We start from the raw sequence: 25,148 nt of genomic DNA, 5'->3' as shown, positions 1-25,148 counted from the left end.
GCATGACTGCCAATTCATATGCACCAGCCGCAGTTTCCCTACTTTGCACTATATTGCTACAAAGAGTAGAAAAAGTATAAAAATAGGTACATATCAATCGATAATGTGCTTGTATAACTTAGCATGTGTAGTCTAATAATTTTTAGTAAATTTGGTGTTGTTAGTGTATTTGATGGCATATAAGACACACCAGCATATGAGATGCACTCTCATTCAGTAGGGCGTACACAGAAAAAATGTTTTATCAATTCAGATGCCCCCAACAACTTAAGTTATAAAAGTAGAATGTTTTTTTCCTGCTGACATGGACAGCTAGAGTGAGGCACTCTGTGATGGGAAAGGTGGAGGAAGGTCTTGGGAAAGCAACGTGATCTACATCAGCTGTTTTTGGGCCATTACAGTTTGCAGATTGTTGCTAGACTGGACCCCTGTGTGAGGCTTGTGTCCCAAATTCACAATTCCATGTTCAATAGAGCAATGATATGCGATTCAATTTTGTTAAGCTTGGAAAATCAAGTTTGGGAGATGAACCAATATCTCAAGGATTAGTTTTCCACTGCCACTAGATGTTCCGGGAGGGTATAAAGGAGTTTGGCGGTGAGGAACGCCCTGGACTTCCGTTAACAACACAGTGCAATGAAAATGTGCAAAAAGTGAGTCATGATCAATTCCCCATCAATCTAGTAGAAGAGTGGAAAATTCAAAACCACAGTGTATTGTATTCTTACAGAGGATTTAGCCTTGAGAAAGGTGTGTACCTAGATGGTCCACAAGAAGCTATCAGAAGATCAGAGGGCTTCTCAAATGGAAATCTTGTGTGATCTCTATTAACTGTGCATTACTTTCATTTAGATTTATCACTAAATCACAAGACTAGGTGTGTCTTACTCATAAAATATTTCTTCCCATTTCCTAAGATCCTTGGAAAATACTCAACTGGTAAAAGTATCAAGTATTTTATTTCCTCTGTAAGTTTTTTATTCAATGACAATTGGTATGTTGTAAATTTTAAGTCTTTTTTTTATTTTGGAAAGCACCACTGCATGTAAATAGTACATTTGTCTTATATCATATTGCAGAAATTTCACATTTAACAAAAAAAAAACTTTCTTACAAGCAATGTGCATGTGGTTTTAAATTGGTGATTCCATACTTGCATGAGATTGTCAATATGAGGTATACATTCATATATGTTTGTATAGTTATACATTGTTTTGGTACTCATATGGGGGAAGTATCAATGGAATTTAAGGCATAAACCATAAAAAAAACATTAATTCAGCAATCAACCCTAAGGTTGGTTTGGTAGGTGATGATAGAGTTCACCCAATACTAAGCCCGACAGTGTGTGAAATTCACACATCAGGGTAGGGGGGCCAGTTCCTTTCACTGTGCCGGTTATGGTTTCCCAGGAAGATGTGGTACCCAAAAAATCACATAGCTTGGACGGAACTGCAGGTGCCGAGAGAGGCTTGCCCAGGAACTGAACCCGGGCCCTCAGGTCAGTGGTCCAATGCTCTATCCCTGGACTACCGCAACCCACTTTAAGACTTAAGTAGTTCAAAAATGTTAAAGATTAACAGATACATCATTAAAATTGCAAATGGTGATTTTGCCATTGGTAAAAATAATTACACCTCTCATGCTAATAATAGAAACAGGGAGCTACTGATATTTATTTTTGATAAAAAACCATTTGGCTATGTTTACTATATTTACACACACATACATTTACCCACATAGTAACATTCTGAGTCTTAACCCTGGAAAGGCAACACTTTTTTTCACCCTCTTCTGGTCACGTGGGGTGAAAAAACACCCCAACTTAAAAAAATTCTTATCTCATATCCATTATGACTATGAGAGTCCTATGGGGGCTCATTTGTTTCATTTTTAAATGTAGAATCACGTTACGCAAAGATTTTTTTTCAAAGTTAATCGGATGAGAGAAAATTGAGTAAGAAGGGCCAGAAACATGAAAAATCAGCTAAATTACTTTTTTTTCGTAAATTTACAATATCTTAATCAATTTTTAACCGAATTGACTCGAATCGACTCGAGTCGAATAACCGCATCAAGAATTTCCTCAAAATTAATCCCAACAAGAGTCAGGCACTTGTTAATTGGAAATGCTAGGCTCCTCTCACAATTCAACTTTACTGAACTCCCATCACTTAAAATTTTGGACTTTCCTATACCCCTTCATAAAACAGCCTTGGGATTTTTTAAATGAAACTCTGATGTGGACCAATCATGTAAATAAAATCTGCAAAACCATATACTGTTCTTGTCATTCTCTAAAGAAACTTAAGAGCATTCTCTCTTTCTCATTGTGCAAGCAACTTATCAATGCCCTTGTATTACCACACTTAGACTACTGCGATACAGTTTACCAAGACTTGTCACACAAACCAACTTTAAAACTACAATGAACTCAAAATGCCTGTGTACAATTAATCTGCGGTCTCTGAATGCTATTGTAAACTTAAATGGCTATAAATTGAAGATAGACGGAATCTGCATATACCCTCGCTTATCTTTCATAACAAAAATAATTATCGGCCTAGGTATTTATCTGATAAACTTGTCCTAATTAACAGTATGCACAGTGCCAACACCAGGGGAAATAATATTTACTTAATACCTTGACTTGACACAGTAACTTACAGCAAATCTTTCCATGTAACAGCATGTAAACTCTGGAGCACTTTGCCTAAGAAAATTAAAAATTGCCAGTAACTCACTTCATTCAAAAACAGATACACTAAAATTATTGTACATGATGACAACATTTCTCGATAAATCTGCTCCTATGTAGTCATAATCATTTCAATTCCTCTTTACTTAGACCATTTCTGACCATCCACTACACCTTGCTTTAAAACATAATATCTTATTTTACTTTATTACGCATGTCTGTATATTGATATGTATTTATTTTACTGTACTCCATTGCATATCGTTTTGTATATGTATTACCATATTAATTTTTACTGTACCTCACTTTATCATATATGTCTTAGTTGTACCTTATTTATTTTTTATTTTTTATTATTTTTTAATAATTTGCAGGGTTTTCACAGGTTTTTTACAGCTACCTTCTTTATGGGTGTTTTACTGCGCGGATTTTTTCTAGGGTCTCCATGTATGAACTCCCTAGGTTTTTACCACAAAATTACTTCTGATGTTTATTTCTTTTATTTTACACGTATATGATTTTACAATTTATACAGCGCTTTAAATTTTATCTTATTATTATTATTGTTATGTACTTGGCAAAAGGTTTAATGGAAGAAAGGACCTTAGGGTTTCAATTTTGCCCCAATAAAGGCATTTATCTGTCCAACTATCATCAAGTACAATACCTGTAGATGTATAAGCATTCAAATGTATTGTATGAAATAATTAATCATGGTAAATCCCAATTTTAATTTCACAATATGGTTGATTTCCGTGAATTAGAACCTACTACTATTATTTGGTAAACTTAATGAGATTAATTTTTCTTTATATATGCTGGTATATAGGGCCTTGACATGTTATGACTTAAAAAAATACTCATTTAAAAAAAATGGTGAATATCCCAAAACAAGATTCTCTATCTTTGGAAACTGTGCCTGGTTGCTTTCACCACCAAGGTGATGGTACAAAGGTACATATATATATTTTTAGAGATACTATGAACTCACAGAATACACAGATAGCCATGACCATGAGATGTTTTCCATTTACCTTTTATTCATACAGATCTGAGCAAAGGAGCAGCACTGATGACTCTTCAATTCCTGATCATGATTTCAAGGATGGAAAAGGGAAGAGCTTCAGCGAAGATACAGGAGCAGCTTCAAATGAATGCTGCTTTTGCCAAAAGACTCGCTGTCAATCGCAGCCATCTTGCTCAAAAGGAACAACTCAAGACTGTCTGCCAAAGCAGACCCAGCAACTTGATCAAAGGCCCAAATGGGGAGCAAATCGCCCCGCCAAAAGGTACACGACTCAGAGTGAAAAAGACCCTCATTATTCATGCAGGTATGTTGTAAATGGTTTGATGCTTAGTGGGTTAGTGAAATAGACCGAGCATTTTTGGCATAACATTTCACGGAATCCATTAAAATGACCTCAACCATCTATGTTTTACAAAAACTGAAAATATCCTTCTGAAGAAAATTTCCATGAAGATAAAATATCTTCAGCCCTGAGGTCAGTTTGATGATAAAGGTAGCTAGCTCTCATCTGGCCATTTGGACTATGGTACATGAATTTCAGACCTGTTATTTTCCCTGTACCATCTCTGATTATTGGCAAAAGTTGGTACACAGAGATCAAAGCTTTAATTTATCTGGCAGTATCACGAGGCAACATCTTACCTACCTTCACTCCAGTCATTAACTGAATGCTCTTCATTTGCTTGACTACTGCATTATTATTGGATATAAATAAATGTGTGAAAGTATCATGTATCACACAAGTGTTATAGAAATCTCAAAGTTTTGATGCCGGAGAACCGTCCATATTTCATAGATATTAAAGTATCGCTCAAATTAGTAAAGTAATAAATAGATAAACTAAGTTGGAGATGTCTGATTGGTGGTGATTGCTGAAATAGTCATGAAGCAAATACATAGTTGCAAAAATGTATGTTTTGGCAGTGCTTTACTGAGTGATAACTGATGAGAAAGCATCCAAGATTCTATAAAGGAACAAGATTATGCAGAAATGAATTAGTTTCAGTGCAGCATATGCCTAGGGGAAAAATTCTTTTGATAGATCATGTAATGCCAGATAAACATTCTCCTATTTTTAAAAAGAAGTTGTCATTTCATCAATAACAAACTCTACAGCCAAGGTTTTTGTTTACCAGATTGAAAACAGTGTTTGGAAAAGGGGAAAAGGATGTTGGCATCAAAATATTAATTGAGCTGTTCTTAGATATTCTTTTCAAAAGGCTTAGAAAAAGTAGGCACAAAATATATAAGGCTTTAGCTGGCTGTATTGTCTCTATCTGAATTTTTAAAAAGTGGTATTGCTCAAATTCCAAAGAAACTGCGGGAGATGCCGCAACAGTAACTTTTAACGGAGCCATCCGCTAACGTGCATTTCAATGCAACAATTTCAGAGTGTAAAAATCATTCGCCTTGACTGGGATACGAACCCAGATCCCTCAATATCCGGTCGAGTGCTTTAGCCACTTAAGCTACCGAGGCGTCCTCTTAAACTCTGAAATTTTGGGGCTTTTAAAGGAACAAGATGTTGTGACGAAATACCGTACATACAATGTCACAGGCATTCGTAGTCGTGCGCGAGGCGCCACAGTCCACGAGGTTAAAGCCAACTTAAAACACTTATGGTGTTTTCACTTTGACAAATTCCAAAGAAACTGCGGGAGATGCCGCAACAGTAACTTTTAACGGAGTCATCCGCTAACGTGCATTTCAATGCAACAATTTCAGAGTGTCAAAATCATTCGCCTTAGGCGAATGATTTTTACACTCTGAAATTGTTGCAGTGGTATTGCTCTTTTGCACTTTGAAAAGTTTGGGAAAACTCCCTCTATCAGGCACTCATTTATGATTGTAGCTAATGGTTGTGTAATAAATACTATCAACTCTTTGGGAAGGTTATTTTAGAATTCATATATGCTCCTGCCATTTAAGCTTTTGATTTTACATGTAGTTTTTGTTCTGTCATTGGTAGTCACATGTTTCCATTTGAATTAGCACTTTTGGGTCTTGTAATTCCTTACTCAATTATCTAGATAACCAGTAGAGGAGTTTAAATTGGATTGAATATGCTCAGCACAAGAAAGACCCAATTGAATCCTTCAGACAAAATGCTGTATTGTTCATAGTATGTATTTGCATTGGAATTCGTATTTTTCATGATTCTCCTAGCTTCCTAACATAGATTTTTTTAGAATTGGAAATGTAGAATGCATGGGCCTTCCTCTTTTCATCAATTACTTTTATTGCATTGGCTTTATTTTTTCACAGTATTGTTCATTTTTCAGTTCATTATTTATGCTTTTTGATCTGGCATGTAATTAAAGTACCCTCTATCCCATTTCATTGGGGTCTATGTTGGACCATTTATTTTGTTTTTTTTGTAATTTCTGGAAAAATCATGTAGGTTCAGAAATGGCAGATAAAAGATTAAAAGATTTGAAAAAATCTTTTGATTCTTTTTCAAACAAAAACAGAGTATTGAATCTTCTTGGAGAGTATTGACTCTTCTTGGTTCTGGAGCTCATCTTAATGTCACGAGTAATGATTACTATGCCATTAATTTTGATAACACATAACACACACTCTAAATTCTGCCAGCATAGATTCAAATCACCTTAATGTGAATGATAAACGCATTCAAAAGTTCCTGAATGAGTAAAGATACAAGGAAACACCACCATTTCTTTTATCTTTGTGGCAGTAAGGAAACATTATAGCCATAATATAACTGATGTGTATGCAACATTCATCCTCCTTGAGCCAGTGTTCACATATACAGGGTGCAGCACTTAAATCCAAACAGACACGCGTGTCCTGGGATGAAATTTCCTCGCCGGGTTAGCGAAACCTCCCACAGACTTCTTCAAAGCATTATATTTAGCCATAATATTGTAAACAGTTGATCTGGTGTACCCGAAGAATCGAACTATTTTGAAATATAGTGCCCAATGCAAACACTTTCAATAATCGCAGCTCTCCGATTGTACTCCGCCCTGGTACGTAACATCTCCGCCATTTTGAGATTATGACTGTTTACTAGATGCCTATAGCTTTCAAGAGCGCCAATTGCAACCTCCAGAGGAACTGCAATATGGCAGGAAATTCAAATTGAAATTTGTCTGGATTTAAGCACTACACCCTGTACATACAGGTACTTTAAAATACATACTGGAGAATATCATGTTTATACTTTTAATTTAGGATTTCCAGCTCATTGAATTTAGTTCTGAGTCACTGAATATTTGGATGCAGAATGCTAAAATCGTTGCTGCAGTACAAAATATTAACACAATAGGATTTTGTTTCAATATCATCCAGGCATCAGTGGTTTTCTCTGGCAATTCCTTTGGTTCAAGTAGTGGGTGGGTACTCATAACATTATTAGCAATGGAAGCACTTTTAGACTGGAAGACATGAGTTACCTCCCCTTTAAACCCCCTGCAACTCCAATTTTTATCTTCCTGCATGCATAAATGTACGATTCTATAAACTAATAGATGATTTCTCATTAATGTGAACCCATTCATAGGTTCTGCTAAATTTAATTAAGACTGGAGATTTTTATTTCAATGGATATCTATCTGATCCGCAGTGTGAACCTGAAACTGATAAGTGCAATGTATCATAAAAAGATTGTGTACTCAACTCTAGCAGCTTAATGGCACATGGCATACACTTTCCAGTAAAATAGCAATAAAGAACTATTATAGAGGGTTACTTTGTGGTAATACCCTTCAGAATAGTATTATTTTTAGTTCTCATAATGATACTGGCAATGGGACACAAGGATAAATGCACGTTTACTCCATACTAAGTAGTTATAACTGTACTTGTTTGTATTATCAATCTCATCTTTTTCCATATAGACTTGTATTTATTTACTCAAGTGTGTTTTTAGGTACCTTTTGTCTCTTTGTAAATGTGTAGAATTGAAATTATTGTAATAGCATAATAGTAAGGTATTGATATTGAAATAGGTGGATTATAAGTACCTAGGTTAATGTCAACCATGCAAAGATAGGTGTTTCTTAGTATCAATGCATTTATTTTTCTTTAGGAACCCTAGCCAAAAGCGACAGTCTGTTGGAAGAAGTAAAAGGGAGGTGTCTGATACAGTAGCAGCTGGAGAGGGCTCTGAAGATCCAGAGCAAGCAACTAAATCTCAAGTACGAGGAAAATCAAAGGTTGAACTTCAGACCAGTGCCACAACTGTACCATCAAGCAGTGGACCCACCAAGTAAAGAATCCTATTTACCTCTTGTTAACTTGGTTATATTCATGAAAGTCAAACCTAGAAGTATGAAATTGACTGAACCGGGAAAAAATCGTGGGAATAGGTACTTTGGAATCGGAGATGACTCAGACAGTAGATGTACAAGGAGCCAGCACCTATTTGGCAATATTAGTATTTATGGCCATTATATGCACATGAATAAGATGGGCTGATTGCTTAATGTTTAATGGAAATGGAAAAGCAAAAATAAAACAGAATATGCACAGGACTGATGAAAAGTAAGGTTTTAGACCACTGATGAGGAAAATTGAAAATACCAATAAGTGCATAAAATCACTTTCCTAGGCTAAATTCCAGGTGTATTTTTCTACTTAATAATGATAGAATGGGAAAAGTAGGAATTTCTGTGTAGAATCAATTTCTATCTCTTTTCAAAATAGAAAGGAGGCAAATTTCAATCTAAATTTGTTACTTTGATCAAGGTATGGGTAAACGATAAAATTATCTTATTCTGTTCATCAATGATTGTGCATCATGCAAAAGATTGTAAAATATCCTTTCAAAATCGATTTTTAACAATTTTGTCACCTTTCTGACCATGAGAACCGAGAAAGCTCTTCGTGCTGCTTCCAGATTACTCTCTTGCATAGGAATGAGTCAAGATTTTGCTTGCTACTCATTAATTGTCCTTTATTCTAATTTTAATTGATGTTGAGTGTACTTATTTGTCAACATTAGGATTGTAGTAGTAGTATTCATTATCTGTAAAAACTAGTATTATTTTCCGAGTAAAATTGAAGATGATTGAAGTTATTGGAAACACTAATTGCCAACAGACATGTGCCTAGAGTGAAAGAAAAGGGATTCACCCTCTGCACTCTCAATGCATCAGGTCTCAATAACTAATTATATGGCACAAGTAATTATTTACTTATATTTTGACTGCCATGAAAACTTGCTCTCTTTTGTTAAAGTATGTTTTTTGAAGCTCAATAGTCATAAATTTGAAATAATCAGTTTCAAAACACTACCATTGCAGCCACTATATTAGCAGTGAAATATCCACTCATAACTTATCAAGTCGGTGAACAATTATGTGAGGGCTGTTCAGTATAGAAAAGAGGCATCATAGTCCAGTGGGTAGAGCACTTGGCTAATGACTGGAAGGCCCAGGTTTCATTCTTGATGGTACCTCTAGAGACCCTCTGTTTTACCCTATCTATGCGGTTTTTGGGGCTCCAGATCTTCCTGGGAAACTCTGATATATGAATTTCATGCACCATATAGGGTATATCATCAGGTGAGCTCTACCTTCACCTATCAAACCAACCTTTGAGTTGAATATTGTGGTTTTGATTTTTCATTAAGGAGTGATCATATTTTATTTATTCACATCATTTATTGTGCTAAAATTTCGATTTGTAACAGCTGCCACCGTCATAATAATGGAGTTAAATCAATGAAACTTGTGCCAAATATGCAAATCAATTAAGCTAAAAATAGAACATGACATTTTACACCTATGCGAGTAAAAATTTTATGATCTTTCTTTTTTGACCAGATATAGTACACTAAAGCCTAGAAAATTTGGAAGAACTATGGGAATTTAAAATTATAGAATTGAAACTTCTCTGGTACACCTTTCTATCTCTAAAATATTTCTCCCCCATTATAAGAGAAGTGTAATTAGAGGAGCATTTCATTCTTTCTGCATTCTTACAAATGGGATTTTGCTTTCAGGAATGCATCCACAAAAAAGAAGGGACAGTCCTCTAAGAAAAGAAGTGAAAAATCGAGTGAGACTGGTGAATTGAATCAGCAAACTTCTCAGAATGTTCCTCAGTCTCCACTCCCAGTGCTCGCTCCACCAAGGACGATTGCTCCGAAAAGGGTTCAAGTTGTTAAACCTTCCCTCTCCCTGGATCAAGAACTAATTGGGCCCACAGATTATCAGAATTTGGAATCAGCAGCCAGTAGAGCTCATATATCATATTTCTCTCCCCAGCAGTTTTCCCCTATGCAAATGTTTCCAGATTGTAAGCACTTGCCTCCCCCTATTTTATCTCCACATCAAAGAAGTGCCTTCTCACCCACAAGATTTACGCAGATCCCTTTAGCTCCCATCAGACTTAGCCCCTCTCCTACCCCTCCTGTTAGAATATGCCCTACTCCGTTGTCTTCTGCCAGAACACCTCATTCACCAATGCCATCATCAAGGCACACGCAAACTCCAAGGCCACCCTCACCTATGACAATAAACCCACCGCCAATTAATCCACCACCTCTTCAGAGCAATCGTAATTGTGCATCACCACCTGTGCCAGCAGTTCTTTCAAAAATGCGTCGTGAGCAAGCAAAATCCCCTCCTCGTCAGTTTTCTTTCATCTCGACAGCACCTGACCGAGAGAAACCAACTCATCCACCTCCGCCACCACCCACGTCCCGGAAGGAATCTCGATCTGGGACTCCATTATTAAAACCACCTAATACATCCACAAAAGTTCCTTCCCCTAGGGTCGATAGTAAGAATACAGTTGTGGTTGTCACTCCAAGTGAGGAAACACCGAGGAAAAGTTCATCTTTGAAACCTCTGTGTCCAATTAAATCTCCAATAGTGAATAATAATGGACTCCTTCCTACCCCTAGGGATGAAACTTCTGTGGCATCTCCTTCAAATATTTCATGCCCTAGTCGTTCTTCTGCCCGAGACAACAGTAATGCTCTAATGATGGTCACCTCAACTGAAGACATATCTGTAGGATCTCCCATGCTAAATCCGTTACTCAATAGCTTGTCGATGGTTGAAGTGGATGAAAATGGCTCAATAGTTATGATAACACCCAGTGAGGAAATTTCTGTTGGTGTAGACAGTAGGAGTAATATTTCCATGAGTCGTGCTTCTCAGATATCAGCTGAGGGCATTCCTGATGGATTTTGGGAGGACCTGGAAAGCTCTGCCCGTATGTCATCATCTCAGGCTGAAGTAAGCATGGCTGCATCCCTTCCTGAAGATGACAAGCATGAGCAAAAGATTCAGGAAGGAGCTTCCATTGAATCCACGAGGCAAGACAATGAGAAGGCAAAATATACAGAAAGTGATAAAACAAAAAGTAATGTTGAAAAGCTGCCAAAATCTCCTGATACTTTCAATGTGAAATGTAAACCTGAACCCCATTTGAAAGAAGTGAATAATGAGAAAAGGGAATGCGGAAGTGGAGCTGAGGTCTCAAGGGATTTCAGTTCATGTACACCCACAATGAAGGATGATCATAAACTTGATTCTAGAATGTCTAACAATGACAGGCAAACCCCTTGTCAGACACCGAAAGACAATACTGGTGGTCAGGAAGTGAAGATAGCTGAAAATCTTAAGCCTGTTAGTCCAGAAGCTATGCACAATGGGCCTAATCAGAAAAGATCTGATAGCACAGGGGAAAACATAAACCAAGTCCCAGAAGAGGTGAAAAATAGTCAATATCCTGTGGAAGAAAAAAAGCCCATATTCATTGGTGATGGAGAGGAATGTAAGCAGGAACCAGATCAAGATAATATAAATCCCAAGGAAGCAACTATTCCAAGTGCCATGGAAACAGTTTCTATTTTGGATAAAAACGAGGGTGTCAGCAACTCTGCAGATAATGTTCCTGAAGCTGAATTCCTTCTCCAAGATGGTGCTCCTGGTAGTTTTAGTAAGGAAACTGAGGCAATGACTGAACTGGAGAGAAATTATTCCAACAATGAAGAAATAATGGATGGCAATGATGTTGCTACACTAGAAGAAGAAAAATTGACTCAAGGAAATATTACTGATGATAAAGAAGGTGTTGAATTTTTGAGAAAGTCTGATACATCAGGGGAAATGAAGAGGAAAGAGGATATCAGTGTGTGTGAAACCAAAAATGATGATCGTGATAAAGAAGAGCAAAATACATCTGACAATAAAGAGTTAAATCCAGAGGAACACAATAAGGAAAAATAGCATTGCAATTGCTTTTGTCTACACTGCTATAGTGAAGATTAACTGCTTGTGAAGTTTTTTTTTGTGATGACATTAGTTTCGTATAATGTGGGGACCTTAAGAAACTAATGTTTATGACTCCAAAAACTGAATAAGCTGACAGAAATGGGAGTATCAATTTAAAGATATTTTAGAAGATGTAGTCTAATGTACTGTAAATATTTATTGTATATAAGGTCATGCCAATAATATTATGTACTGTAAAGTGGAGAGGTAGGTTGGTAAGGGATTGAAAAATAAGATTGAAATAAACTTTTTTTAAATCTCTTTAATCAGAAAAAATGACTGATGAAAATCTTTGGGTTTTATAATGTGTGTGAACTTTGTGATTTTTGTGGTACATAAGCCTCGAATTCTGCCTTTAGTTACATATTTACAATAAATTTCAATTGATGAATTCATGAATGCAATAAATTTCAGGGCAAGACCTGAGTGTCCTCCAGGAATCATCTGATCTGTTTGGTTCTCTCCATGTACTGAACAAAACTTACTGTTATCAAATCTGAAGTGCATACTTGTTTCCCAGCATGTGCTGCTATCCTTCCAGTGTAATGCAAAAGATATTTACCGAAGCAGGTGTTTCAGTATTTTGAAAGAAAAAATTTTGTATATATCAGTGTTATTCAAATTACTTATTTCATGTTTGGCAATATTGTGGAAATAGACTGTTAATTTCAAAAACTCTCTGCCACAATTATGAAATAAGACTTTCGCTACTTCGATAGATTGACCTTTAATTTAGAGTTTAAATTGCCTTGGCAATGAATTTGTTGACATTTTATATCTCTTGTTGAATTATATTTACACACTGTAGAGGGAAGGTGACATATCTTTGATGGGAATCCATGTTGCAGTCTGCCATTTTTTTTAAAACACTAATTGTTATTATATCCTTCTAAAGTTAATATTTAATGTACTATAAGTTTTAGATGATACCTCTTTTCTAGAGGCTCATGAGCAGGCTGCTTAGGAGTAGAAAGGTAGGCAATAATTTTTAATTAATAATGTCAGGTGTATTCTGATCAGACAAGAGTCTTTGGACCTCTCTTCTGGCCTTTTGATTAAATAAGGCGTGATTATCAGTGAAGATACAGGATATGTTTATGCTATGCTACCCCCAGGTGCAAATTCTGGATAAGAATTGTAGTCTTTGGGGAAATTATAACTGTGTATTATCCATTAGTACTCTGCAAGTTCAAATTCAGCTCAAATATTGAACTTGTGAGATGTAAAATAGAATTGCAGCATGCATTGCTAATGTAATGCTAGTTTTACATGGCTCAAGTCATACATATTCATCTGAAATGTCCAGATCATTTTACATGCTTACTTGTCTGTTGATTATTTTTTACATATCTGTTTGTGGCATTGGTGTTAATTTATTAATGTTGAGTTTCTGAGAATTTTAAGAAGAACCTAAGGAAATATTATCGTTAAGGGTATTTATTTACTCAAGTGGATAGTTTTCCAAACTTTCACAGAACAGTGTGAACGTGCAAGTTTTCATGTATTTCATAAAAAACTTTATAAAACCATTCCATCATGTAACTACATATTCTGTCAAAAGTACTTTTGAACAAGGATTTTGTACACATTGGTGCTAATCATAGAATCAGATGTCACATTAAGCATAGGTGGTGAATGATCTTTACCTCATTTCCATTTCATGAAAGTTGTGGTGCTACTAGTGATTAACATCTGTTATATAAATACTTGAACAAATGTCTGGTATATTTTTGCTTTGGAATGATGTTCCAATAAATGATGCAGCTTCAATATTAGAAAACTTTTCACCATATGTGCTTTTATTTTTAATTGTATAAGTTTTATCATGCGCATGAGCTTTTCAACTTATGCTTTGTTTAATAATTTTGAACATATTTTAATTATTATGTATTTTTATTAGTTTTTGAAACATAAGAAAATGTACCCTGCGATACAGTTTCATTTTGTAGATTTTCCTTTATGTATAGATTGCAGTCAATCAACTTATTTTCTATACATTTTTATTGTTAAAATATACTTACCATGACTTCATAAATTCAATGTGATAATTTGCTTAATTTTTTATGCTCCTATAAAATATCCTCAAATATGCTTACAAAATCGTTACATTTCTTTTTCTAGTTGCTGCCAGTGATCAGAAGTTTTTGCCGTTTTGAAGACAACTTACTTGAAATCTAAACATAAATGTATTTAGCAACAATTTATGATGATACTTCATTTTGAAGACTGTTTGTATGTGCTCATGCATCCTAACCTACTAATTTAACCTAATAGCCATCATAAAACACAATGCCCATTTATTCAGAGCTCTCTACTGTCATTCAAATGTGCAGTGAGTGCAACAAAAATCACAGCAATATTTCAGTTGCTGGGGACTTTTATAAGAGAATCATTCTCAGGGAAGAAAGAGTATGTCATTACGCCTGGATGATTTCCTCAGTAAAAAGAAGGAGCCATCTCCTGAGTTGGATGATTGCAACACACAAATTTCAACTAAAGAGGATTTTGAAAAGTTCTTAGATAGACTCCCAGAGTATAGAATTCGCCCAGAGAAGGTGGGTGAACTACAGAAGTGAAGAATAAAGTTAGTTTTAAGATTCAATTTTGTATAGTTTCTTTAATCAGGACATTGATTTGCTCACAGTTAGGTTTAATAAAATGTTTTAATTCCTAAAATAGAGTGAAAACATATGAAAAAAAAGAGCAAACAAGTCTCAAGGTCTTTCACTATATTTTATATCAGTTGATCATTTATTATCATTTCTTTCAAGTTTTCATCGTCTACTTTATTTGAATTATTTTGTTATGGCCTCCTCCCCTCATGTTACCTATTTATTATTGCGCTCATCAATGTGGGTTTTTGAATGTGACTAATCTAAAAGAGACCTTTATTCCTATCTCCATAATTTTCACTTTCCATGAGTCTTTTTCTTCACATAACTTATAGAGGTAGTTTGAATTGATCTAAATTATTCATTTTGTGCCACATTTTTATTAGATATTCTTCTCCCTTTTAGTTACAATTACCTTCATTTATGCCACTTCTCTAAAGAAGATTTTTCCATGCATTTCTAATGTAATATTTTATGTCTGCAATTCTAGTATGATTTAAATATCATTGTCAATGACCATCTCAATGAAGTTCTCCATTAGTCATAGTAAAAACAAGCTATTCCAGTGAGATTTTAAAACAATTGCCATTTTAATGCAACAATTTCAGAGCGTAAAAATCATTCGCCTTGACTGGGACTCGAACCCAGATCCCTCAATATCCGGTCGAGTGCTTTAGCCACTTAAGCTACCGAGGCGTCCTCTTAAACTCTTGCCATGTTGAAATTATGTTCTCATGAAATTCTTTTTCCATTTGTGTCTTCAGTGCTTGTGCTATTCATCTTAGGAGGTACTTTTTAGCATGTCTATAAAAATCTTTTTTATGATTTCGGATTCCTGCCAATAAATTATTTTCTAGCATAAAGGTTTTTGATAATTATGCCATGAAATTGAGTTTTAATCGTGTATTATCAGTGTCCATTTAGAAAGTTCAAGCCAGAAAGGTTAGCATTTCAAAACTAAATAAAAATTAAGTAGTCATTAAGTCCAATTTAACAATTTCAGAGTGTAAAAATCATTCTCCTTGACTGGGATTCGAACCCAGATCCCTCAATATCCGGTCGAGTGCTTTAGCCACTTAAACTACTGAGGCGTCCTCTTAAACTCTGAAATTTTGGGGCTTTTAAAGGAACAAGATGTTGTGACGAAATACCGTACATACAATGTCACAGGCATTCGTAGTCGTGCGCGAGGCGCCACAGTCCACGAGGTTAAAGCCAACTTTAAACACTTATGGTGTTTTACTTTGACAAATTCCAAAGAAACTGCGGGAGATGCCGCAACAGTAACTTTTAACGGAGTCATCCGCTAATGTGCATCACGCATGCAACAATGATGCACATCAGCGGATGACTCCGTTAAAAGTTACTGTTGCGGCATCTCCCGCAGTTTCTTTGATATTAGTCATTAAGTTTTTAAATTACTTAATTTTCTTCCAAAGATTATTTTTCTTGATTCAAAATGCGCTACTGTAGAGCAAGTTATGAGAAAACAGATTGCAAAAAAACTTCAATATTCAGTTCAATGGTGGCAATTTTACTGAATGGTAGGGCAGAAATATGATAGAGTGGCTAAGAAATTGTAGAAAGAAAACAAAAAGCACAATGTGGGCTTGCACTTTCAATAGAGAACATCAACTATTCATTCAAAAAAGTTCAGAGCAAGCTTCTTTCCTCAACCTTTCTCTGTACAGTCAATGCCTTGGGTAATCATTCTTTTCCTGGACACATAAGACCCTTGATACCACTACTGCCCCACTACTCCTCCTAGTCCTCCCTCATTCTACTTCTTGGGTATGGGTGTCATGGGGTTTGACCTAATACCTTAGTGTTCTTTCGCAGCATGAGATTATCGGAGCTTTTTGTTGTATGCTTGGAACAAAGACTATACTATTTGTAATTAATGCATTGCAGTAATGAGGTTCTGAGGAAGGAAAATTCATAATTAACTGTGAATGTTGACTAAAATATCTTTATGATGATTGGAAATAGTTACTGTGGGAATATGGATGGTGGCAAGGAAGAAAGTATTCAGGCATGGGAAATGGTTATACAGGGGCATCACAATAAAAGAATAAGTATTTCATATAGCAGTTTAGTTTTTGCTTGTTCATTAGATATAGCTATTTCCTCATTTTAATGATAATCATTATTTATCACTGGATGGTTACTTGCCACAATGGATATTTTCAATAATATTAAAAATGCCAAAACAGAATAAGGCTGCTGAAGTGAATGTTTTAACTCTGACGTGGTGCTTATGGAATGCATTATTTCCGACAAACTCTTCTCTATTTGCCCACAGTAGCTGAGTTCTCTACATAATTGTGCTTGTTATAAATAAGTTTATCTCTGCCTCAGAATCTATTACTAGGAGTATATAATATCAATGCTGGTTAATTTCAACTCTTTCTCTTTTCTTTGAATCCAACCTGACAAAACTACACTGTGACCGCCACATCTGTCCTCTACTCTAACTCTTCATGCAATATGTTTGAATACTGAACAATGACATTTTTACTGCATCTCCCTGATGTTTTGGTTGTTGCAAACTTTGACTATCTCCCCAAAGAATTATTTAAATAACTTTCTTTTACCATATCAGGAGGCTTTCTCTGAGTAAATTAAATGGTGTTATTGAAAGTTTATGGGAACAAATGGGAAATTTCAGTGAACCATGTTTTAAATTAATTTCACCAAAGTGCCCTAATACCCAAATGAAATGCCAGACACTTCTAAATAAATAAATAATGATATTCCGTAGTTCATTACTAATGGAATCCTTTAGATTAGATGCAGCAGTAAAGAGGCAAGAAGGCTTTTCACTCTTCCTTTATTTTCATAGTGTTCATATAACTCAAACTGTAAACTTTGCTTTACTTGAAATGGCAGGGGTATGAATGATATTTTGATTTTATTCTTACACTTTTTTGTATAATTGACTGAAAGAATTCCTGCCTAGACTAGTTATGTCAGATGTGGTCCTAGTTGTGCTACAGGATATCCAACATGTTTCTCTATTTTTCTTCTTCAAAAATCAATTTTTCTTGACTTCTAATTTTGGTTTACCTAATAACTATGCATGCATAGTAATTACCATGTCGTCCTTAAATGAGAGTTACTATTTCTTATGCATTTAATTATCTAATAGAATATAAAAATTTTTATTCTATGTCCTCTGTTGGGTTTAAGGTCAGGCCAGAAGATGCAAAGATTCGGGATAAGGAGTTCAGTTTTCGATCAAGAAAAAGTAAAGTTTTGGATAATCAACAATGGAAGACTGCTCCCTCTAAAAGCCATGATGAAGGATCATCTTCAGAGAGAGTTTGGTGTCCAAAAGGGAGTAAGGTAATACAGTTAGTCAGAATTAAAAAGTTCCATAGATAAATTAATCAAGTAGGGTGGGTGTGGTCATGCAATAGTCAGAAAAAACTGACCAGAAGGACCCAGGGACAATTGAGGGTGAGCCCCCTACTGCTGTGACTTTTTGGGTGTCAGATCTTAATGGGAAACAACAGGTGGCACAGGGATAGGAACCTCTTTCCCTAATGTTAGAATACCCCATGGTGTTGGGCTTAAAGATAATGAGTTGGGCAGTGTTAGATGAGCTCTCTCTTCATCAATCAAGCCAAAATTTGCACTCTTTACTGTGGTATGGTTTATCCTATCAACGAAATAGTAAATTCTAGTTATTATTTCATTACATTTCAATATGTCATGCAAATTCCACAAAGTTACGCCTGGGACAACAAATTTTAATTTTTTTAGGTATTTGCAAACATGGAAGGAAGGGTATTTGTGTGGTAGCTTGATGATTAGCTCATCACATCTTTCACTGAAGTATCATCAAAAACCTCATCTTTTGATCTTATAATTACTGCTAGTTAATAAAACATATACATGTACATAATCACAGGGACAGTGGTTTGGGACTTAATATATTCTGTGGGAATTCTGAGAATTTTTAATTGGAAACCTGTTTTGATTGTACATCAATAATAGTTATTATTACTATCATCATTTTATTTGTCCAGCAGACATATTGCACAGTAATGAGAGTATACATGGCAGATGTATAGGACACATCAATAGGAAATAAATTAGCTGACATATAGAAATACAAAATACAGTTACGATGTAAAACTAATGTGCACTAATAGTCAGGAAGTTAATGTATATTTATCAAGTTTTAGGAGAAATGGCATCATACCCTTAAGTCAGTATGATATAGTGAACTAAAGTGTATGTATATTTTTGTATTTTTAGTAGCTTCATAAGGTAATTTTCATGTTGCATTCCCTGAAAGTTCATCTTAACCCGCATTCTGTAGATGCTGAAATTCAACATCATATCAATTACAACATCAGAGACGACACCAATGTTGCATATTTAAGTAATTTTTAATTATTAGCATTTCTTGAAGGAATACCTAAAATACTTCAACCAGATGAGTGCTTTACTCTGTGTTTAGTGTTCATTTGTGTCAAGCAAGTCAATTGATTTCCAACTACTGGATGAAAGAGAATTTTACATGTTGATCAAGCATTTTATAAACAGCAAATCACATCAGGAGACTAATGAAAAACTTTATAAACATTATGGTTGATTAGAATGGTTTATGAGTTGTTTAAACATTTTTGGAGTGGATGAACACAATTGATGCTGAACATTTGAATCCCCTATTGAATCCTGCAATTGCCTACATTAAGTCCACAATTGACCAACATAAAGTCCTTTTCCATCTTGACAATGTATAATCTCACTCGGCAGTTGTGTAGGTAAAATTGATTGTGTTACAATTCCAACTCATTCCCCATTCTATTCTCCAGAAATGACTTTCCTGACTACTATACAGGTATGTTCAACAATTTGAAAAGATGGCTTACAGAATGGAGCTGTTATTCAAATGAGGAGGTGATTATTTTGCTGAGACAGAATAGTCACATTGTTCGGAAAGGATCAACAAACTGTGGAAAAATAAATATAACTTAGCCTGAAAAATTAAGTTGTGGTTTTGTATTGAATTTTCATTGTAAAAACTTTTAGTTTTTTAAAAGCTGTGTACCAATAAACCTTTTGATACGTTCTGGGGACATTGGTTATGCAACTTGCCACACACTTACAATCAATCTGTGTAATTATGCAACAAGGTTTCATACTATATGCTTTAGCTCAATAGGTCAGCAGATATGAGTTTTGAAGTGTGAGTAAATGGGAAAGAAATCTTTGCATATTTTTAGTGACATAATATGTAATGACCACTGAAAATTGACAACCACCGTCACGTTAATAAACTCTTCTGATGGATTTTCATGTAGAAAAATTTAATTGCTGCATGAACAAGTCTTTTAAGTATGGAATGCTGGGGTTAGAGACTGAGATTTAAGTCAATAAAAAATTTTAAATGCCCAGTGGTGTATGGTAGCTGTATAAAAATGTAGAGTGTTACACGAGTAGTTGATTTTAGAGTATTGAGAATTATCAAAAGACTAACTGCAATTTATGATTACATGCTGTCCTCATGAGTTGATTGTGTAATGGTTCATCCCTTTAACCATCATTTCATATCCTCTTGTTATTCCATTTTGTTTTTTTTAATGCTGTGTGTTTCTCCTCATTTCTCAACATGGTTTTGAACCAGAGTAAAAAGGACAAAGGTGGAAGTGGTTTCAGGACAGGTAAAAAGTCTAAGGAGAAGAAGGAATTTCCTTTTGCAAATCCTGTGCCACCATCTATGCGAAGCATACGTCTTGAAGACCTATGTTCTGTTCCAATTCATTGGAAAATGCTAACTGACTTAAGACCAAAAGTCAAAATGGAAGAAGAAATGTTTTCCAAGTAAGCTTATTTTATGACTGAATTTAAAATCATCATTCTTTTCTCTCTTCCCCAAATGGCAATGATGATGGTATGCTCCTAAAACTATTATATAGTTCTCTTTTGATTAAGAATTTTGTGTTAGGCTCTAGTAAGTGTATTATTATGTATTAATAAGCAGTGGTATGGTTGTGTAATGTATTTCATTCAGATATTGGACAAATGGTTGTGAATTCAAATCTGGGTGAAGTGTGTGGAGCCTCCCAGGGAAAACCTTGTGTGTATGTGTGTGTGTGTATGATTATCCAAATGTTAAATATTTCTATGTAACTGCAGGAAGCACTGAGGAGTAGCTAATCTCTAGATCTGAATGTATGAATTTCATATGCCTTGGCATTTATATATTACTTTCCTGAGTCAGCTTTCAGGTTTTTCTGAACTGAATGAAAATGTTCTTGAATTTTAAGCCCTAGTTTATTAGGAGGGGGTCATTGTCCTCTCTTCAGCAAACATGTTCTCAGGATAAAGCTGATAGAGTACATGAATGTTTAAAATTTTTTATAGATTTGTCAACATGGGCAAACTTCATCTCCAGAGTGTTCAGCAAGACAAAAGACAGGCATATTCTGCTCGGCTGGGAAAGTCCATGATGGCTGGCGGTGGAGTGATCAAGCGCTCCAAGAACCGTGCTGGAATTTTGGAGACAAGGGCACTTTCATGCAGTGAATGTGGTGAGGAATTTTGCTCTGGGGTAGAATGCAAGATTTACTCATATGATGCATATATAAGGACTCCAGTTCTTGCAACACCGGCTGCCAAAGACAGTGACAAGAAGAAGGATGGGGAGGAAGGTGAAGGGAAAAAGGGGAAGGGAAAGAGGCCTAAGAAAAGAAAAAAGAAAAAGGCTAACAAATCAGCAGATTGAGATGCATGGCAACTAATTTCTACAAATGATGTCTACATTGTCCCATCATAAGATCTCTTACTCCAGAGATGACAATAGGGACACCCATGTAGACATTATTTTTTTTTAATTACAGGGCAAGAAGTGAGTCACTGACTGGGAAACCTGAGGTAAATGTCATAAATGAATGAATGTCAGGAAAAATTACCATGGTACAGGATATCTTTAAGAACTTACTCCATTTTGAAAACCAACAAGAATGGTACAATGCATGTGTGAGGGTGCAAACTGGTAATTCCTGGTGGCTTTCTGTATTTGTGCTCACAATAAGGTTATTTGTTTTATGTGACCCTATTTTTCCATGCTATTAATTTTTCAGGCTGTGTGTAAATTGTACTGATGAAGATTCAGAGTTATGGCATTTATCAATTATGCAGCACTATCCATTCCTGATAAACTTTACAATAACCATTTTAGAATGGGAAATGCTTCTTTATATTTAGTTGTTTATTAAAATTAAACTTGATAATTATTTAATTTGTTTGGCAGGTCAATTTCTACTATCATGTGGTTATAGTCTTATAATATACTATAAAATACCTGAAGGAAATGTGATGTAACTTAAAGGTTTTAATGAACTGCAGGACTTTGTACCAGATTTTTTGCATGTTATTCCTTTGATCAAATGTGCTATTTTTTAGGCTGAATGTCTTTTGAAAATGATAATGGCATTAAAATATTGTTCAGAGCTTTTTTCTAAAGTTCTATTTAAATTTATCATTTTTGCCAGCATTCCTCTTTTAGAAGTGTCTACCTTTTGTATGGGATGGCTGGTTGAATGATCATATTAAGTGAAGAGAAGTCTACTGAGTTTGTGGATTTGATGGGATGCATATGGTTTTTCAAAACTTTGTCATGGTTTTGATATTCTTTTTATATGGATTAACTTGGTTGGATTATCTCATGTTTGTCTCTTTCCATTTATCTCAACACATTAGGCCTGTCAATCCACCTGCTTCGGCTTATTTGTCAATATCTGTCAATTCTGCAAGCTTAGTGCTGGGAAGCTTGGCCTTTATCCCTAACAAGCCCAGGAATATACTTTTTATGTACTATCAGCTTTCATTATATTTTTGAGCACGATAATTTTTTGATTAAAATTCTGGAAATCTAGTGAAGAAAGTTGGCCTAAAAGTCCTGAATAAGGAGGCATATTTACTAATTGATTGATGTGGATTATTTGGACATTGAAAAATACATTAATTTGGTGGTTCTGCATAATTCCATCAGAGTTATCAATGTCACCTTTTGCTAAGAATAGAATTATGCCATTCCAAGTGTTTTCTTCTGATAGTCATGCTGACCCATTTATTGCAGTTCAAAATGATCGTAGCCATCTGTGTACCAACAAATCTATTTTAGTAGTGTTCGAGTCTACATAATCATAAACAGTGAAGTCGCTAAATAATTTCCATGTGCTTGACCCATTGTGTTATGACATTCACCTATCCCAGTACATTGGGATAGCATTGTAGAATATTCTCTATTCTAGTGGTAGTCACCTCACCTAACATTGAAATGAGGTGACTCCCACATATTTGACACAAACCTACCTAAGCTACAGTTCAGACAATATCGCACTTAACTTGTATGTGTAATAGCTCTGAATATGATCAGGTGAAAAAAATATTTTCAAATATTAATAATTCAAGGCAATTACGTCTCATAGTAAAAAGAGGAAGGTCAATGGACCAACCTTTGGGGCATTAAATGAGAGTGAAGAGGGCATGATAAAGTTGCCTAAAACTACTGACTATGCAATTTGCTACTAATTCACTATTACATTAATATGCTAGAATCAAAGTATTGAATTAGAAGAATTAAATTCTTTGAATAATGATAGAATATTAATGATAAACGGTTGGAATTATAAAATGAAATGGATATTTAAAATTATGTAATAAGCTCAAGTAAAATCATGAATATGTATTAGCTTCATTTTTACTTATATTAGCCTGTAATCCTATTTCTTTGGATCTAGACAATTCTATCGCTCTAAATATTGGGCAGGTTCTTTGAGTTGTACTTCTCCACATCTGTCTACCTTCAATGGCTCTCGCTCTAACTGGCAGTATCCACCACTTCATTTTCTTTCTTTAAATCCTCTTCCATCCATTTTTCCATATTCCTTCACATTCCAGTGTAATTCTCACTAGTCTACCTCCCATCTGGATATGGTTAACTAGTTTTTAAACCTATCTTTCAAAGCATCAGTTTTCTCCCTTCAATCATTCCTTTTAGCCCTTCATCAATAGATAATCTTTCAAAAAAATGCATATACTAGTACATCCATCTTTAGATGTTTCCAGGGTACCTTTTTCATTGTCTGATAATGAAATACATCTCAATGGTTTTGCTTATTTGAGAATTGCATTTCAAAAGTTGAGAGAACAATGTATCTGGTGAATGGGCTATAAACTGTTTGTAATTTTTATTGTTATCATACACAGTTAATATATTATTGTTACATGGGAATTTGGTCATTAAGATGTTAGAATAATTATGAAGAAATGTTTGCACTTGTTTTTGTTGACCATAGCGAATTTTAATTGCCATTAATGAGGTGTTATGATAGGAATCTGTTACAATTTAAAAAAGTTGACTCAATATATTCAGTTTATTTTCATATGAAGTAAAAACCCATTGTAGAAATTATTCATGTTAATACATGTGGAACTATTCTGTATGTTCGAGAAGTAATTGTGATATACGGTTGTTATGCTTCTGAAGCAGTGTTACAATACATTATGGGGCTGTGATGTTATACTGTACTTATACTACGTTTAATAAGACTAAAAGGTAGCGGATGAACTAACCAACTTCAATTTTATGTAACTTTGTTTTTGTGCATGTGTAAGTATAAACTTCCTCTTATTGTACCTACATTTTAGGTTCATATATTTATTCGACAAATAAACATATATAAGAAGCTACAAGAAAGAATGCCATTTTTGACTTGTAATCAAGGAATAAGTGTGCTTGCAAGCTAAGTCATAGCAGGTAAATATGTTTCATCCAAGCATTGATATTACAAGGTGATCTTAATTCATGTTTCTCTCCAATAGCCATACTAAGTTGTAATGGTAGAATTCTGCCTTGAAATGGTTTTAGTGGAAGACTACCTTGTACGTGTTGTAATAATACTTCAATAGTATAAACTAAAAGGGACCAGGAACATTATTTTACATTAGGGTATGTTTCAGATGTCAATTTGTGAGACTTTTCCATTTTGTAATCTGAAGATGGTGCATTGAATTGAAATGCATTATTATCAATAAAATACAAATAGTGAGAGTTAAATTTTGTTACTTTCATTCTTCAATTCCTTTTTCTATGCAATATCTTAATATGAATATATTATAAAACTCATGTGAATACCTCTAAAATATTGGCAAGTAATATCCACTTTCAAACACATGGTACTCACTTATCATTGTTACTATACACGTAGAAACTTTGCATGGTTAAAATATAATGTTGGTCTGTATGATTGTTGCCTAAGGTCTCTCGAGGCACTGATATTTTTTGTTTTTCTTTTATACACTTTGTGGGGCCAATTTAAGATGCTTTACCCAGAGCTGAAGTTGAGTCTAGAAAATTAAAAAAAATGATGTTTTGATTAATGTAATTGAAAACCAAAAAGAAGAGTTATTCAAGAAGGCTTGTCTCAGGAAGGGATCAATGAAGAAGTTCTGTTTAAAGTCAGTTGTCCAAAGAAGTTGAGCAAAATAACTATAAGAGAATTTTAACCTTCCAGTTGGTTTGTGGACATCACATC

The 25,148-nt window shown here is 34.9% G+C and overlaps 1 protein-coding gene across 1 annotated transcript; it reads left to right on the top strand.

Moving 5' to 3' along the window:
* Positions 1-14,391: 14,391 nt before the first annotated feature.
* On the top strand, positions 14,392-21,466 carry LOC139696835 (uncharacterized). The gene is made up of 5 exons (XM_071595716.1): positions 14,392-14,535; positions 17,782-17,839; positions 20,268-20,427; positions 20,971-21,257; positions 21,447-21,466. Exons 1-5 carry the CDS (start codon positions 14,392-14,394, stop codon positions 21,464-21,466), a joined length of 669 nt encoding a protein of 222 aa, XP_071451817.1.
* The last annotated feature ends 3,682 nt before the right edge of the window (positions 21,467-25,148 follow it).

Source organism: Hetaerina americana, unplaced genomic scaffold (genome assembly GCF_022747635.1).
Source record: "Hetaerina americana unplaced genomic scaffold, ioHetAmer1.1.p SCAF_7, whole genome shotgun sequence".
Taxonomy (NCBI): Eukaryota; Metazoa; Arthropoda; class Insecta; order Odonata; family Calopterygidae; genus Hetaerina; species Hetaerina americana.
This window is presented reverse-complemented; position numbering and strand designations above follow the sequence as displayed.